The sequence below is a fragment of the Theropithecus gelada genome, chromosome 3 (genome assembly GCF_003255815.1).
Source record: "Theropithecus gelada isolate Dixy chromosome 3, Tgel_1.0, whole genome shotgun sequence".
Classification (NCBI taxonomy): Eukaryota; Metazoa; Chordata; class Mammalia; order Primates; family Cercopithecidae; genus Theropithecus; species Theropithecus gelada.
In genome coordinates this window covers 151,975,867-151,995,075 of record NC_037670.1, presented here as the reverse complement: position 1 = coordinate 151,995,075, position 19,209 = coordinate 151,975,867, and the positions used below count along the sequence as shown (strand labels likewise).

At 38.9% G+C, this 19,209-nt stretch overlaps 1 protein-coding gene across 3 annotated transcripts in view; it reads left to right on the top strand.

Annotated features, from left to right (window-relative positions):
- The first annotated feature begins 8,780 nt into the window (after positions 1 to 8,780).
- Positions 8,781 to 19,209, top strand: part of ZNF800 (zinc finger protein 800) — a 48,204-nt gene continuing 37,775 nt past the window's right edge. For 2 of the 3 annotated variants that reach the window (XM_025380929.1, XM_025380930.1), the window contains exons 1-3: positions 8,781 to 9,511; positions 9,956 to 10,074; positions 15,445 to 15,540. In XM_025380929.1, the coding sequence (XP_025236714.1) occupies positions 10,014 to 10,074; positions 15,445 to 15,540 (157 nt within the window). In that variant the 5' untranslated portion in view covers positions 8,781 to 9,511; positions 9,956 to 10,013. The remainder of the gene's footprint in view (positions 9,512 to 9,955; positions 10,075 to 15,444; positions 15,541 to 19,209) is intronic. The other variant, XM_025380931.1, reaches the window with a different exon arrangement.

Sequence of the window (19,209 nt, the reverse complement as noted above, 5' to 3'; positions counted from 1 at the left end):
CTAATGGGAGAGTCAGATATTTAATCAGAATGATGTAGTACACGAGCAGGAGGATGGAGAAATTAGTTATCTGTGGGAGTTAGTTTCACAGGAGTCACATCTGAGGTGGATCTTGAAGGCTGGAATAAGAGTTCTCCAGGTGGAGGGGAAAGAGATCTCCGGGCAGGAGGAGCGGCATGTGTAAAGGAACAAAGCCTTGAAAAATTCAATAATCATGTCTAATTTTATGCCAGATGTAGTTCAGAGGCATTAAAACTGAGTTCAGCCACTTAAAAATACTTTCACTATGAAATATTACACACATAATAAAAGTGCATAAAACAACTATCAGCTTATTGAATTATTATGAAGCAAATATGCATGTAACAATCATTGAGGTCAAAATCTACAAAATGTCTGGAAACCCCAAAGTCAGTATCCCTCCATTCAATACCACTTCTCTTCCTCCAAATTATTTTTAATAGTTGCTTTAGAGTTAATAGAAGGTAGACTTTTCATAGTCTACCTTCTAGTGATATACCACTTTGCATGTGGTATAAGACACTATTCTGATTTATCCATGTCTTTACATTTATTTAGTTTGAGATGGAGCTTGCTCTGCCACCCAGTCTGGAGTGCAGTGGTGCAATTTCAGCTCACTGCAACCTCCACCTCCTGGGTTCGAGTCATTCTCCTGCCTCAACCTCTGGAGTAGCTGAGATTACAGGCACCCACCACCATCTCCCTGGCTAATTTTTGTATTTTTAGTAGAGACGGGGTTTCACCATGTTGGCCAGGTTGGTTGCGAACTCCTGAACTCAAGTGATCCACCTGCCTCAGCCTCCCAAAGCGTTGGGATTACAGGTGTGAGCCACCGTGCCCAGCCCAATTCATGTCTTTACTATTTAGAAATGCATTTCTATGCAAATCAAAACCATAATGAGATACCATCTCATGCCATTTAGAATTGTGATCATTAAAAAGTCAGGAAACAACAGATGCTGGAGGATGTAGAGAAATAGGAATGCTTTTACACTGTTGGTGGGAGTGTAAATTAGTACAACCATTGTGGAAGACAGTGTGGTGATTCCTCAAGGATCTAAAACTAGAAATACCATTTGACCCAGCAATCCCATATACCCAAAGGATTATAAATCATTCTACTATAAAGACAAATCCACACCTATGTTTATTGTGGCACTATTCACAATAGCAAAGACTTGGAACCAACCCAAATGCCTATCAGTGTTAGATCAGATAAAGAAAATGTGGCACATATACACCATGGGATACTACGCAGCCATAAAAAGAATGAGTTCATGTCCTTTGCAGGGACATGGATGAAGCTGGAAACCATCATTCTCAGCAAACTAACACAGAAACAGAAAACCAAACACTGCATGTTCTCACTCTTAAGTGGGAGTTGAACAATGAGAACCGATGGGCACAGGGAGGTGAGCATCACATACTGGGGCCTGTCGGGAGGTGGAGGGCAAGGGGAGGGATAGCATTAGGAGAAATACCCAATGTTGATGATGGGTTGATGGGTGCAGCAAACCACCATGGCACACGTATACCTATATAACAAACCTGCATGTTCTGCACATGTATCCCAGAAGTTAAAGTATAATTTTAAAAAATGCATTTCTAAACACTATTTACTTAAAAATTTTAACAGGTGTAAAATATACAGAGAATTATGCACAATCACATATGACTGCTTAATGATTTACCATAAAAGGAACATAGCACCATCACACAGCTATTGGAGTAGAATATCAACAATTGCCCAGAAGCATTTCTTGTGATCTTTTCCAATCAATTACTGCCACTGTCTTCTTCCTCACAGGAATAAAACCATTCATTAGTTTTGTGGAATCATATAGTCTATGTGTAGAATTATACATTATCTGTATATTTTGTGTTTAACTTTTTTATTCCACATTGTTGTTTTGATTTCATCCATTGTTTTGTGTAGCCATACTCTTGCATTTTCAATGATCATATTCCAGTGTATAAACTTAACGTAATTTATCCATTCAGTTGATGAACGTTTGAATTGCTGCAAAGTTTTTGGATGTCACGAATAAAGCTTCTGTCAAGGTTATTGTACCTGTTTTTTGGTGTTTATGTGCATACATTTCTGGTGTGACATACACCTTAGGAGTAAAATTACTGGGTCAAAAGATAGTGGCATCTTCAAATTTAGTAGATAATGTCAAAACAGTTCCGTACACTCTCATCAGCAATTTATGAGTGTTCCCATTGCTCCACACCCTTTCAATGGGAATTCCAAATCAGCATTTGGAATTGTCTTTACTTTTAGCCATTCTGCTGGGTGTATAGTGGTATCTCATTGTGATTTTAATTTCCATTTTTTTTGTTAGTAAGTTTTAACATATTTTCATATTTTTTAACTTACAGAAAATTTTAAACATATGCAGAATAAACAGAATAGTATAATAAATCTTCCTGTACTTATTACACAGCTTCAACTGTTATCAACATTCTGCCATTCATTTTTTTTTTTGAGATAGAGTCTCGCTCTGTTGCCCAGGCTGGAGTGCAGTGGCGCCATCTCGGCTCACTGCAAGCTCTGCCTCCCGGGTTCAACGCCATTCTCCTGCCTCAGTCTCCCAGTAGCTGGAACCACAGGCGCCCACCACCACGCCCGGCTAATCTTTTTTTGTTTTTTGTATTTTTAGTAGAGACGGGGTTTCACTGTGTTAGCCAGATGGTCTCGATCTCCTGACCTTGTGATCCTCCCGCCTCAGCTTCCCAAAGTGCTGGGATTACAGGCACGAGCCACCGTGCCTGGTCAACATTCTGCCATTCTTGTATCATCTATATAGCCACTCATATCCACTCCCACTCTATTACTTTTTACATTTTTAAAGCTAAATTTGCATACATTGAAAAATGTTAGTAGTCCAATTTTAACAAACGGACACACTTATGTAATCAACAGCTCTATTATCTTCCCCTAAAATTCCCCTGTGTCCCATACTCCCTCCCCACCCAGTTTAATTAATTTTTGCTTTGTTGAATTTCTGCACAGGGTAAGAAATCTAGTGTGTTTGAAACACAAAGTGTGTGAGGTTATGGCAGGACCAGGTATAATAGTATTTTTTTGTGTACTGTATTTTAGGTCCTGCTGAGTGCTTTCTTCATTAACTGATTTCTCAAGAGAGGGTCTCACTAGAGTCATAAAACTTGTGATGGAGACAGGATGCTCAGATTTTTTCTGACTCCAAAATACAATCTTTGCACTAATGTTTTTTGTTGATTTATTAGTTTATGCAGTTGGCAGTCAAAAGGGATTTTGAAATGCAGAGTAATGTTGGGTTTGTTTGGACTATAATTCTGTTGATAGTGTGCAATATTGGAGTGAGGCTGAGATCAGTGGTAGTAAGAGCACAGAGGTGTTTATGGCAATGGTTCAGAGGTGAGGTTTGGGACTAGAAGACTGATGGTGCATATGAAGAGAGGAAACTGTATTTCTTAGGTCTTTTTGAAGTATAACCAATAGCTTATGGTTCCAGGTTAGGTGTTGGGGATAAGTGAAAAGAGAAACCTTGTAAACAGGTAATTCATTACTTTGCATCTTTCCAGATGCTCCTCTCTATAACTCCAAGGCTTCTACCTTCGGTTCCCAAATTGATAGCAACACTGTTATTAAAATCTGGAAGAGGAAGAACAGGTTTGGTGAGAAGATAAATTCAGTTTTGGTCTGGCTAATTTTGATATGCCTGGGGAAACGTAGATTGTCTGTCTTGTGGGCAGTTACAAATAGAATTGAGAGGCTCTAGAAACAGGTCTGACCTGGAGATAAAACTTTAGGAATCATCAGAATATATATGTAACTGGAAGCACAGGCCCTGGACTCAGATAGATTTAGGTTTAAAGATCTAGGTCTAGCTCAGACACCCATTGTCTGTTTCCTTATTGGTAAAATGGGATAATATCTAACCCAGGATCTTTGTAAGGATTTGATGGAAAAATAAACAGCACTTAGCATGGTGTCTGAGTTCAGTAAGTGACAAAATTATCATTAGCTATTATTAGATTGCAATACAGCTAATATTTTTATTATTATTGTAATAGCTAACTTACTATAACAAAAACCCTTTTTTCCCCATGGAATTCGCTTAAATGCTACATGAAATGCATTTAAATGAAAGATCTGTAAGGTATGGTTTGATAGCCACAAGGCAGCATGGTACATGCATCATTGTGTCATTTGGTCAGCAAGACCTATGAGTGCCTTTAGCACAGGGAATGGAAGATACGAAGCCATGTCAGCAGTTCTCCAGTAGGCAGCTTACCTCCAGGGTAGCAACCCAGTTATATCCACTCCCCACCCTCCTTAAAACAAGCATTTTAGGGAAAGGATTATCTTCGTTTTTCATGTTATGTTGTTTGCAAAATACTTAGGTGTTATATTCTACATAATTGATAACAGATCAACAATTTAATATTTGTCCTTCTAAATCAATTTTTCCATGACCTTTCTACAATCTCAGACCCTATCTTGGCTCATAATTTGATTTCTGTATCATTTTGGATTTAGTTATGTGTGGTAAACTGCCACATCATAATCAAAGCTGTCAAAATCAGGACCAGAGTACACAGGTCCTTTAGGAACTATAATTGCTTCTACTTGATGTTAGGTTCTTATGCTGTGTTTTAGTGGGATCTGCTTAGAATAGATGGAAAACTAAGAATGAATCTTAAAACAACATTTGATGAGAAAAACAAGTTCAGCAAGAAAACTTAAGGAATCACCAAAATGTATTTATAGAAGGCCACCAGACTGACTCAGTCAGTTGTAAGAATAAGTCTGACTAGTGTTTCCTTGTTTTACTGTTCTTAAAAAAGCATTTAAAAAAATCAGCAGCTTTAATTAGCTAGTATTATTTTCAAAATAATTATATACTGTGAGAGATTAAATGTGAAAATCATCACAATAATTCCTCCTATTCCTGAATGCACATCCTTTTGCAATGTGATTTTGCTGCTTCTCCCAGCAAGAGGCAAGTCTAAGTGTCTACTTCCTGAATTTAGGCTGGCTCTTTGACTTGACTAACAAAATGTAGTGAAAGTGTTGTCATATAAATTCTGAACTGAGGGCCTCAAGAAATCTTGTAATTTCTATTCTCTACTGGCTTGGCATGCTGCCACTGTATGAGGAAACCCAGGCTAGTCTCCTTGAGGTTGAAAGGCTACAAGAAGAGAGGTCCAGCCAACAGCCAACACCAAATACCATGTGACTGTACCCAGTCAAGCCGCTAGATGACTGTAGCATCTGCGTGGGTCACCCTAGACAAGGCTAGCCCAAATTACTAATCTTCAGAATTGAGAGCACATAAAATGACTTTAAGCCACCAATTCTGGGTGGCTATACAGCAATAATATACCGTATATGTGTGTGTGTGTATAAGAGAGAGAAAGTGTTCTTTCATCTTGAGGACGAGAGAATTTTAAACTATAAAATGGATTTACGTTAACCATTACAATGTACTTCTAGACTTTTAGGATGAAAAAGTAATGTGTCACCTAGGTTGCTGCAGTGAACAATGAAAGGGAAGGCAGATCATATTTTTGGGATGGTTTGTGTGCATTGTTTTTAGAGGTAGGGTGACAATTCTAGATGATGTCTAAGGTTCCTTTAAGCTCTAGAGCCCTGTGAAATTTCAATTAAATTCTTGTAATTTAGCAACTCATTTCCACTTCATGAACTTGCACATAGCATTTTAATACGCAATACCTTTCGCAACTGGCAGGATCTACTGGCTTGTCTTTCACATACAATGTGAACCAAAACAACTATGGCATAGTGAAGGTAGCATAGTATAGATGGTACAGTGTGATGGCTAAGTTCACGAGTTCCAGAGCCAAACTGCTTGCGGTCAAATGATGGCTCAGCTACCTATCAGCTGTAACCTTGGTGTATTAGTCCATTCTCACATTGCTGTAAGGAAATACCTGAGACTGGGTAGTTTATAAAGAAAAGAGGTTTAATTGACTCACAGTTCTGCATGCCTGGGGAGGCCTCACTTACAATCATGGCAGAAAGCACCTCTTCACAGGGCAGCAGGACAGAGAATGAGTGCCAGCAGGGGAAATGCCACATGCTTATAAAACCATCAGATCTCATGAGAACTCACTAGCAGGAGAACAGCATGAGGGAAACCACCTCCATGATTCAGTTACCTCCCACTGAGTCCCTCCCACAACACGTGGGGATTACAGGGACTACAATTCAAGATGAGATTTGGGTGGGAACACAGCCAAATCATACCACTTGTTAAGTCATCTAAACTCTCTTTACCCCAGTTTTCCCACCTGTGGAATGGAAGGATAGCAAAACCTCATTAAATTGTTGATAGGATTAAATGAGCTAATATTGAGTTTAAAACATATTAACTACTCAATACATGTCAAATAGTAGTACTGTTAATTATAGTAGGGAGTAATCTAGGTCCTGACCCCAAGTTCCTACTGACTGGCACATTACTTAATCTCTCTGGGTCTCAATTTTTGATTCTTTCTTTCTTTTCTTTCTTTCTTTTTTTTTTTTTTGAGACGGAGTCTCACTCTGTTGCCAGGCTGGAATGCGGTGGCGCGATCTCGGCTCACTGCAACCTTCGCCTCCCGGGTTCAAGCGGATTATTTCATTTTTATAGATATGTTTAATATTTGTTTTACCCACACGCACATTTAATCTTGACTCTAATTCTAATCATTCAGATTGTCTAAACTTACTCTGTTAGCAAGCAATTTTGAGGACTCTCCAGTACCGACCACTTTGCATTAGAATATAAATAACACTACATTTGCTCACAAAACATACTGTTGTTGTTGTTGTTTTTCTCACACCTGGTCAGCAAACAACTGATATATCTGAAGCAAAGCTTTTTCAGGGTTAGGGCAATTTAGACTTGCATATTCATTTTTAAGCCTATGATAAATATGTTTATTACATAAAAGTAGGAAAAGATCCTCTGAAAATGCAGAAAATATTTTACCTCACATTTTACCACTCAAAGATCTCCGATATAGATATTTTTATGTTTCTTTCAGTCTTTTTTCACTGCATTTTTTGGAGTGACATTGCGCTTTATTATTGTGTATCATTTTTCATATGATTACAGCCTTCTTACTGCGTTTCAAAATCAATTTTTCTGCTTATTAAAGTTTTATATGCTTAATTTACAAATTTTGCAAAGTATACAGAAGAATAAAGAAAATAAAAATCGTTCGTAATTGCACCGTTACAGCCCACTGTTAAAGCATCACACTTCAAAATACTTCCTTTGTGGCTTAAGCATATCCCATACAACTAAATTTTATACAAAATGTGATTTTTATTGGTTGCATAACAAACACTATCACAGAAGTATCATAACTTATTTTACATTAATTTATAAACTGTGGCATTTCATGTTTTAGTTTCACGTTGTGATGCCTCTCGACTATTGGACTGATATATATCATCATACCGCTTATGGGACTGGTTAGTGTGTGTTTAAGATCACCTTTCTATCCTTTTCTTGTCATCCCCTATAATCAAGCTGCTGCAATCCCCGGAGACCTAATGCAAACGCTTCACCTCCTGGACCCAAGCCGTCCACCACCGTCCCCCACCCTCTGCCTCAGCCTCTTATGTAGCTGGGACCACAGGCACGCGCCATCCTGCCCGGCTATTTTTTTTTTTTTTTATTTGGTTGAGAGGGGGTTTTGCCATGTTGCCAGGCTAGTAGTCTTTTAACTCCTGGGCTTAAGCGATCCTCCCGCTTTGACCTCCCGAAGTGCTGGGATTACAGGCACCAGCCACTGCGCCTGGTTTTTAAAGTAACAAATGTATTAATTTACAAACTTTCCTTTGGATTTTGAAAACTAAACTTTTTCTCTTCTAAACAAAGTCTATCTACTAAACTTCAGTTTTTCCAGGACCCCGCACAATGGCAGCTTAAGTTGGACCAACTGGAAAGGTTTTCAGTGGATCTTGGGGAGGATCGGAGATAAGGCGAATGGGCTTTATTCTCTTAAAATTTCCTGACAGTGGACACATATTTGCTTGATGTCACCAAGAGCAAGAATTACGTTCCAGGAGCTGGGAGGAAAACGACGGGGGCGGTTCCCTCGCCCCCAAGAAGCGGTCCTCGGTTGGCAGAATTTGACAGATGTCTGGGATCTTCGGGGATTTTCCAAGCAGGATGCGGGCGCAGAAGAGGAGGGAAAGGGCGTGAGCTCACGTGACCCAACTCCACTTTCAGGTTTGAGAAGCGGAGCTGCTGGGATAAATACCCATCTGCTACCAATAGATGCTCTCCCTCCCTTGGGCCTGATAAAACAACCCCCAAGTTCCGGGAGGCACGCTTCGAAAATTGTTGGCAAGAAAAAAATAAGTTCAACTTTTGCCATTTAGCAACGCACTTACAGCCTTTTGGGGATCATCACTACTTACGGCTCATACATCTGCTCACCGCTTCCTAAGCCCTCTCCTAACCCTCCCCGAGTTTCAGTTCCACTGTACAGAGAACGCCGAGAGCAAGTTTGGTGGCGGAGCAACCCGTCTCCGTGGGCGCGCACGCCGCACCGCAGACCTCACACCTCACCCTGGGCTTCGGCTCTCGGTCGGCCCGAGACTCCGGCCGCGGCCCTGGTGTCCCCTGCCCCGGTTCCCTCCCCTTGGACACGGCCCTCGCGCCCGCGGACCCGGTCCCCTCCCAACCCGCCGCAGCGGGTACAGCGCGTCGCCTCCCCAACAAGCGGGGGCGCCGACCGGGCGCATGCGCGCGGCGCTCCCGGGCGTGCCGGCCACACTCCCCCCACCCTCTCGGTGAGCTTGTCACTTCCTGCCCTCGCCCCATCTCCGTCCGGGGTCAGTCAGTCGCTCCCTGTCGCTGCCGGAGAGTCTCTGCTTCCCCCTTCCTACGCGCTCCGCGGCGGTAGCTCGGGCTCTCCGGAGGAGGGAACGACAGAGAAAAAGAGAGACTGACTTAATAAAGTTTCCTGAAACAACAACTACCACCGAAAAGGCCCAAGGTGGGGGGAGACCCCCATTCTTCCCCGCCCCTCTCCTAAAGCCTGAGGGACCGTTGCAGGTGGAGCGGCGCTGGAAGGACCCGGGCTGCGGCGGCAGCCGTTGCCCCGGCGAGGGGAGCCTCAGGTCCTACCCGCTCCGGTTCCGGCTCCTTCGGTGGCGGCGGCGGCTGCTGCCGGGCGGTTCCTCCTGTCAACTGCCTCCGCCCGCGCGCCACCCGCCTAGCCACACAGCGCGGAGGACGCCGTAAGCCGCCGCCGCAGTCGCCTCGGCCCGCGGAGGGACGTGGTGAGCTGTGGCGCTTCCGCGTCAGCGCCCGCGGGGACTCTTTGGGAACGCGTCGGGCCCGAGTCCCGGTTCCCTCGCGTGGTCAGCGGAGGCTGCGCCAGGTGGGGCCCGCAGCAACCTCCCACGCCAGGCTGTCCCCGCGGCTGCCCGGCCTGCCTTCCTTCCTTCCGCCCGCCGGCCCGCCCTAGGAGTTGAGTAAGTTGGGCGCACTTGGTTGTGGGAACGGGGTCTCCGCCAGGGAGACCCCAACGCACGTGCGTAGCGGGAGGGCGCGGCGTGAGCCCGCAGTCGGCGGGAGCGGCACCTCCGTAGTCTCAGAGCCCGGCGGTGCCCACCGCGCTCCGCGCTCCCTCTCCGCGCGCCCGCCCGGGACGGCGAGGCCGCAGCCGCCCGCGCAGCTGGCCAGGCCTTCGCCCTGCGTTGCGCACCCGAAGCTGCGTTTCCGGGTAGGGCGATGAACCTGTGTGGGGAGTTTGGGCTGCAGGAGGGTTTGTGCGTCTTTCTGTTTTCTTTTCGAGAGGGAGGTGCGGGTCCGTGGAGGGAAAACGGATGGCTGATGATGGGAACGTATCTGGAAAATGCAACCAGTACCCCCCAGGAAGTTCAGGGCGAGTGACGGGTTTGTGCTTCTTTCAACAGCCACGCCGCAATGAAGAGCTTCTTACAGTGAAAGGAAAGTAGGTCGAGTCCACTGAAAATGCCTTTAAGGGACAAATACTGTCAGACTGACCACCATCATCACGGATGCTGTGAACCAGGTAGACCCCTCTTCATCCCCAGTTGCTTTGCCCTCCATCAGAGCCACTCTGCCTTCTCTTTCTTTTTAGTTTTTTTTTCCTCCTGCCCCAGTAGTTATTCTTAAGCAGGCTATAATATTCCCCAGCATAAGCCAGTTATGAAGCTAAAAGCTTGTACAAACAAGAGGTCTCCCCTGCTTGATCCCTTAAAAAAAGTACTGCAAGTGTCACCTTAAATCATTTCCACAAGATCAGTCGCTCAGTCTTTTTTCTTTCTCTTTCAAGGCATCCTGCGGTTAATATACTCCTATGGTCTGTAAGTGTTTAAAACTGAGGAGAAAGGAAAACGTAGAATACTAGATTTGTTGTCCTGAAATTGTTTCACTGAAACTTTAAAAATTAAAAGTTTCTTAGGCATTTTTATCAACAAGTAGTTCTGAAAGCCTAAAAGTGAGTTTAGTTTGGGTTTTAAAAGTTTGTTGAACTCATTGGGAGAATCAGGTTTTGCTAAATGCAACCTTTAAAAAAATTTCTTAGGCAGGAACATATTATATTGCAAAATAAAAAGAGAAATCTCTTTTTTTATTTAGGTAGAATACATAATTATTTCCAGGGTATTTTATGGAATGAAACTTCCTTTAGTTGAATTTATCATATGAAAAAGTTGTTTTTCGGACTGTCATGAAGAGTAATAGCAAACTTTAATTTGATAAACTTGATATACTGTTGACAGTTTTTTCTACCTAGAACTTTGATATGCTTTATGGCAATCATTAAAAGGTATAACTTAAAAGGGAATCATTGAATGCATACTATCACTAAATCAAATAAAGACTGTGCTATTCTAATTAAAGGCAGATGTTTATCATTATTTTTGACCTAAAAGTTATTAGATTTTTAATGCATTTGCTTGCTTTTTGTTGGAATATTTTAACTGCACTTACGTGCTTGGATTTTATCACAGTAGAGTTCATTTTAGGTAATTTTCTGATTAATGGAAAAAAATGTCATCAGTAGAAGGGAAGAGCTTCCTTTTTAAGAAAACTTTGCTACAGATGAGGATAAAATTCGTACTACAACCCTATCTCTACTGTACTTTGCTGAGATCAGTAATAACTTACCGCTACTAATAAAACAGGCAATCCTTGGATGGGATCCAGTTTCTATTGAACTGCTTTAACCTGTTTAACTTTCAGGACCCTTTCACATTGCATATTTTGTGTATTTGAACTGCAGATATATCACTTATGTTTTACTGATGTTGAATGGAGTTTGCTAGTTTTGAACTATACAGATGTGAATGCCATTTAAACTCATGTTCCACTGACCTTTTCGTCTAGCTTTTTTTTTCTTTTTTCTGAGAACACTTCTAATCATTGAAATTGAATTAGTTAATGAAACCGTCTTATTTAGGAAGAAATTTATTTGATCATTCATTTCTTTAACAAATTGTTATTGAACACCTATTGAGAGCCAGACACTGTCGAAGGCAATGGGGATATCAGTGGTGAACCAGACAGATAAGGTCCTTTTTAAATAAAATGTTTGAGTGGGAAGAGATAGACATAAAGAAGTAAACAAAGAAACTAATTTGTGATTATACCTTTTTTAGTATGTTCTGGTAATGGAAGTTTTCTGAAGACTTTAATGTCTTTTTAAAGATGTTTTCTAGACTTGAACTTTTTAATGTGTATTGAAATGTTTTTGCTTGTTTTTTTTTTTTTTTTCCTCTCCAACTAGCAGAAACTCGGATAAAATTGTATTAGTTTAAAATTTTCATCATCTTTTACTAGAAACTTTTTCCATGCAGGTTAATTTTCAGACTTACCACGTCAACAGTAGTTACTGTTTCCTTGCCTTCTTAGCTTGAATCAAACTTTCTGAGAATTTTGTTGAATGGAAGGCTAGAAGTTTGTTAACTTATAGGGTAGTTCACTGTCATTATTTTAGGGGAAGGTATATGCTGTGTGGGTAGGATATTTCCAGGACTGAAAGAAATATGTTGTAGTGTGATAGCTTTTAAAAGAGCACGTCCACAGATGGAGGGAAGATGACATAATGTTTAATAAAAATCTGTCCACATTTGGTTTATGAATACTGGATGAGTCTCCAGAGGAGATTGGTATATTCCTGATGAGGCCATTCTGCCTTGAAGAGATAGGTCAATTTATAGTGAAGGGTGGCACTATAACCCTGACGGTGTATGTATTTTCTTAGTTATGTTTTAAGATTTTATTAATAGAAATTTCCAAACCTTCAAAACTAGATGATATGAGGAACTTGATGTAACCATCACACAACTCCATCAGTTGTTGTTACATGGACAATCTCTTTTCTTCTATGTTCTTTCCTCCCCTCTTCCCCTAACCACTCTGTCTACCTTCCACCTACTCTCTCTTCCCCTAGTATTTGTAAGCAAGTCCCACACATCGTAAGTAGAAGAATGTTTTAAGGGCCTTGTTTTAAGGGAGGAGAGACTCTTACAAAAGTCAGTGTTATATTCTGGGAAGTGTGTTTTTGGAAGAGTGTAAGGAAAGATGTTCTGAGGATTTGGGTTTTTTGGTTAGAGAAAGTTTTTTTTTTTCCCCTAAACGATCATGTAACCTGGGTGGGTCTGATATTGGGAGGATGATAGGATATGTAAGAAGCAATTTTATAAAGTATTAATATAATAAAGTTTTCTAGAGTTGAGAGTATGTTTTCAAGTGAAGGAAGGATTGTTTCTTTAGAGTGGGAGCTACACAGATGTGTATACCAAGTGGTTGTGTCCAGGCACAGCTAAGCTAATCCCGGGCTTATTTTGAATCTTATCTCAGGATGTGTATGTGTTCTGGTGGTAGCAGTGTTCTGAGGGTGATAGGTAAGAATATTTTGCTTTAGCTTTAAAATGAGGTGCTGTCATGTGGAAGTGGAAGTTGGTGTATTTATATAGAAGGTTTTCTGGAACACATTTGTAAATGAAGGAGCTCTAAGGAGAAGAGTCTGTTTTTCCCAGTATCCATCCCTTATTTATTTCGGTTTTTTCATTCTCCAATTCCAGAATTCTTATAACTGATAGAGGGAGACTTTGAAGCATTTAGTTTTTTACAGTTGTGTGGGTTTTCACCCTCTTTTTTGTAGTTATCATTTCTTTTTTTGTAAGTAGTTACCAGTTGCTATAATGTACAAATAGGAGAAATCAATTTATTCAAGTATATGATACTGGTCTGTTTACAAACTTCTGTTTTCCTAAGAGGTTTAATTCTCTTTGATTTTGAAAAAAGATTTTTTAGTTTTTGGTGTCAGGAAAGCAGTTGATGGATACATGTTGATGATAGTGATGGTAGAATGTTTATTGAGCACTTACTATGTCCCAGATTCTGTTTTAAGCAGTTGACCTGCATTAGCTTATTTAACCCCTATACAACCCTGTAATTTAAGTACTTCGAAAATCTCTATTTTAGATCTGAGAAAAGAGAAATCAGAGAGTTTAATTTGCCCTAATTGTATCTAGTAAATGGCAGAAAAAGAATTTAAACACAGACAGTCCAGGTCTGGATTCTTATGTTCTTAATCACTGCAGTTAGTGCCAATGTCAGACATTCTCAAAATGAGTGTGTGTGTGTGTGTGTGTGTGTATGTTCTTAATTAATCTAAAATACACCTAAATTAATTAATTAATTTAGAGACAATTTTGCTGTGTTGCCCAGGCTGGAGTGCAGTGGCGTGATCACAGCTCACTGCAACCTCTCTGCCTGCCGGGCTCAAGTGATCCTCCCAGCTCAGCCTCCCAGGTAGCTGGGAGTACAGGCATGAGCCACCATGCCTGGCTAAGTTTTGTATTTTTTGTAGAGATGGGGTCTTGCCATTTTGCCAGACTGGTCTTGAACTGCTGGGCTCAACTAATCCTCCTGCCTCAGCCTCCCAAAGTGCTGGGATTACAGGCGTGAGCCACTGCACCAGGCCAAGTGTCTCTTAAAATTGGGGAAAATTTGCTTGATGAAATGAGTTGGTGCCAAAACATCATTCTTCTTGTTTGTGTACACTGAGCACTAAATTTGAAGCACAAAGGAGAATCTAAGCCTGTATCTATATACATAATACAGTAGGCTAGTTTAGCCCCCTTATCAGAAAGCTAAGTACTGTCCAAGCCTAAACCCTGAAGCAAGAGTAGCACACGCTGTTGAAATCACCCTTCATTTCTCCTCACCCTAAGCAGATGGTCCTGCGTTACGATGGTCATAGTTGAGTAGAACATTATAGCATATTTTAAAAAGAGATAATTAAAATGGTCAGTTTTTCTCCATGACAACCATCTCTATTTGATAACTGATGAGGAAACCCAGTTTTCCTTTTCTTTTGCCTTTATTCATATTACTGTAATTTAGTATGTATCTATACTACAAATCTGAGAATCTTGGGAATTAGGGATAATATAAACCTCTTTATGTAAAAATGAAATTTTTAATTTTTAAAATGGAAAGATTAGTTTTACTTACTATAAAAATGTGTTCTTTCTAAAATGCATACTTCTAAAAACCAGACTCTGAAGCAGCATTGAAGTGTGAGGCAGAAAGCAAACATCATCCCTGAAAATCCACCCTAACAGCATTTGTACATATACAGAAATATATATTAAATTTATAAATTTCTGCATGTACCTATGTATTAATGTAAATAGGATCATATTCTATAACCTGTGTTTGTTGCTTAACAATTATTGCCATGCTTTGTTGTGAATACACATAGAACTAGCTCATCCTTTCTAACAGCCATGAAAAAGTCTGTTCTATGGACATTTCATAGTTTATTTAATCTGGTCACTATTAAGAGACTTTTAAGTTGTTTGAAATTTCTCTCAATTATATACAGTGCTGCAGAGCATTACAGTGAACATTATTCTGCATCCATCATTGTGCACTTGTTCAGTTATTTCTTTAGGCAGTGATTTTTGACATTTTGCTCATAAATATCCAGAGTTATACCAGATTATCCAAAGGATTTTGGAATGGTTTATGAAGTGTGGCTAGGCCACCATTGCCTTAGAATTTTGATTAAATGTAGTGGTTCCTCTTCAAGGGGAATAAAAAGGCAAACATGAAGAATGTGTACTAAATAATACCAAAATAGTAAAGTCTTTGTATTGAAACCTAATATCTAGCCTTAAGTAGCCTTAATTTAGCCTTTAATGGAGAATAGTTTTAGTTTTTTTCTCCATTGTTTCATTTTGCCTTACAAAGATGATGGTTAATTACATGTATATCTACATATTATATATATGTGTATGTGTGCGGGCACAAGTGTGATTATCCTTAATGTAATTGTAGAAAGCCATTGTTTTACTTTAATAGTAAATGATTTAAATAACCCTTTTTTTGTGGGGATTGGGGTGGGTGTTTGTCTTCCATGTAGTTTATATCCTGGAACCTGGAGATCCTCCTTTGTTACAGCAACCACTACAGACATCCAAATCTGGTATTCAGCAAATAATTGAGTGCTTTCGATCAGGTATGAATGTTTTAGGATGTATTTTTCAATCTTCACATAGTAGTTAAAAACTACCTAGAAGTCCTTAGAAGTAATTTTTAAAAAACATTAAAATGTATATGTTGGCTTTCTTTATAGAATATTTAAAATTTTCATATTTTAAAAAAGTGGATGTATAAATATTGACTTGATCTAGAGATTATTCTTCAGTACTATATATGGTATATTAATTTTAAAATATATTTGTTTAGTATGATTTAAAGAAATATATTATGTGGTGTATTTTCTGGTAAAGCACTTCTTAAAGATCCATTGATATCTTGTGGCATGTTTTGTGTAAACTCTCAAAAGGCAGTAAATTATTCTGGGTGTTCATGAGCTTTGGTACAGTAGATTACTTAGAGTGTCTGAGATGTCACTTGTTCTAAATTAATTACCTTATTTATGTTTATGTGATTCGCCTTCTTCTCCCTAACCCTTGAGTTTGTGGAGTTTTGGTATCTTTAATAGAGCACAAGATAGAAGAAAGACAGTATTCCCGCCCTGATATCTTCAGATACATTTGCTTAGATTTTATTTTCGTTAGCTGATAATAAGAATTAGTTTTATAATAAATATAATTGTGTAATTGCAATCCAGTGTTTTAAAATAAGTGTTACTTACAACATGTAAAATGATTGGGAACTGTTAGCACCCCTATGTTATCAGTAAGATGTTAGGTTGCTGTGATTCCTATAATCCACTTGGCCACCCCTTGTATATTTGACTTCTCTGACATTGCAGACTATTCACTCAAATGTGAACAAGCAAATAAATATGACTGATGAACACTTAGAGGATTAGAATACCTCGTCATTATTTTAAATCTTAACTACCTTAATGAAAAATTTCTGAGGTTCAAAGGAAAAAATGATTCATATGTAACTACTTGTTTTGTATTCATGAGAAATTTTTTGAGATGCTTGTTTCTAAATTGTTATAAAGGGGGAATCATATATTTGCTTTACTTTAGGATTCTAAGAAATAGAATCTAAATTAAAACATTTATTTTTTCTCTGACTCTCCAAAAGATCCATTTCTTAGACTTTTCATCTGTAGTACTCATGGCATTGCTTTTATCTATATTTAATTTAGGAAGTATTGAGTGTATACCAAGTGCCTATCCTTATATTGGATGGTGGTACAAACTGCTTTAGGGATTTTTTTGTTGTTTGATTTTTACTTTTGATAATTAATTGCACTCGACTAACGGATAATTTATAGGTCAAATTTTGTTGTGATAAGTTCAATTAAAATAGAATTTTACTTATTAGGGACAGTATTTATATTTCTGGCATAACAGAAAAAATAGTATATCTGTTTGTTTTAGCTACTTTTAGAATAGAGTTTTAAAGGGATTTTTTGGTTCTTTCTCATACCATGGAAATGAGAGCAATAGCTTTTCATATTTAGTAATATTACTTGTTATAGGTTTATTTTTAAAAATTCTTAATTTGGAATTAATGAAGTTATACTGTGTTAGTTTATTATAGTGTTTTTTTATTAAGAAGTTAGAATTAGTTAAGTCATAAGTGCTTTGACTTGTAAAAAACTGTCTTTTGAACAAGAACCTGTACCCAAAATCTGTGGGGGTACAGAATTTAAAAAGATTTTTGAGTCTTTTTTAGAAGGCAGATATTTAAAAATTAAATTAATTATTTTCTTATTGTGTTGTGATCATATCTGTTCTCTGTTTTTTGTCGTATTTTTACTCTCTTAGCTAAAGAAGTAAGGCAGTGAAACAAGTAATTTGAAATGGTGCAATTCCAAAGCCATTTTATGTTGATGTTTTGAATTGCATTCCTTTTAAAATGATATCAGCAAATTTGCCTTTTGAGTTATATTTTATTCAGGCAAATTCTGAAAATACTATTATTTTAATTTTCTGAGTACACAACAGTTTAAGTTAGAGGTGATTTAGAAATATGCTGAGTGGTACAAAGAAACTAATTTTGGATTAAAAAAATTATTTTACTTCATTACTGTATCCTGTAACTAAGAAATTTTAATATCTTCAAGATAGTAATCTGTTGCATTTCTGGTTAATCTAATGTGTACTATGGTAGCCCTTCTGTAGCACTAAGGCATTTAAGTTGATACTAAAACCTTGGGAGAATGGTACGGAAATCTGGACTGTATAACTTGGGGACAAAGATCCCTTCTAGCTCTGAGGCTCTGTTCTTCCTATTCCACTCTACTCCCAAGTACACCCTCAATGACTCATCTATTTCTAGACTCTTTCCATTACAATTAGGTCACATACATTGCATTTAAAGAACTATCCTAGTGGTGCTATATATCTTTGACAGATATTTGAAGATAGAACCCTGAAGTCCATGCTTTTGCTCTTGTTAACCTATAGAGTATAAATCAGTTAAGTCATAACAGGGTATAAATCAGGTTGAACAGTAGTAACATGTTAGGTTATCTACCTTTATCTTCAAGCTCAGATAGTTATCTTCAGCTGCTGTATCATCTGCTTTTATGTCTCACCTTCTGCCTACACTGGGCTGTCTATGACCAGGTATTAATTCCTATGCAAGCTAGAAGTTCATAAAAGGTTCTGTCTTATGAAGGAGTTGACTCGTTTTTAATGTCCACCACTCCATGTGTGCTATACTGACTGCTTGACCAGTTTTAACTCATCCTGTTTGCCTGATACTTCAGCTTTTGCTTTGAACTGTTTTCTTGGATTGAAATGACAAATTCTTATGGACTTCTGGTATCCCTTAATTAGTCTGCTTAACTTGCAAATTTAAATTAAATGGGTTTTTCTTTTTATAATAAGTAATACATGTCTGTGATTTTAAATAGTAAAGTACAGAAGGGTATAGAGGAAAAAATAAGTTTCTATGCTATTCTGTTCTTCAGTTCCCCTTTGCTCAGGCAACACTGCTACATGGTTTATGTGTCTTCTTCCAGAGACCTTTTGTACATATACAAACATATATCCCTCATTTTCTTCTTAACACGAATGGTAGCTGACTCTGCATACTCTTGTGTACCTTTGCTTTATTAACTGTAGAGTCAACTATTGTTGATATCAGTCAATAGATAGATGCATCATTTTTTAGGAAGCCTGTGTGTTTTGCAGCTGCAGTTTTTCCTCTTGGAAATTCCTGATGATTGGCTGACTTGAGGCCTGCTGTTTGCTCGGAACCACTGGTTTCTTGTACTACCTTGACTGTGCCTTACCCTTTGTGTAGTCTTGCTTTGGCTGTGTTGTCCTGCTAGGATCATGTTTGTAATTTGGTGTCTTCAAATTTCCCTCCTCTCTATAACACTTTCAGTTTATCTTCCTTCCTCTTTGACCTCTCTCCCCAAACCAAAACAAAATTTTAAATAGCAGATAAAAAGTGTACTACCTTTACATGTCTATTAAATGTCTTTTATGTGTTTATTAAATTGGTTTAGTTGAGTTCAGTATTCTTTCAGAATCTCTTAGTTGTCTGCTAGAGGCAAAGGAACTATGGAATGCCCCTATGGTTAGACAGAGAAAAATGAGGGGAAAAGAGAAGGATAATAATTTTGTATGGTGTTCAAGACTGGTCTTTAATATGAAGCTGACATCTTCTTTTTAAATTCTTGAAATATATAATATTGTAAGAAGAGAAATGTATAATTTGTAGAAAAAAGATTCTACATGTAGAA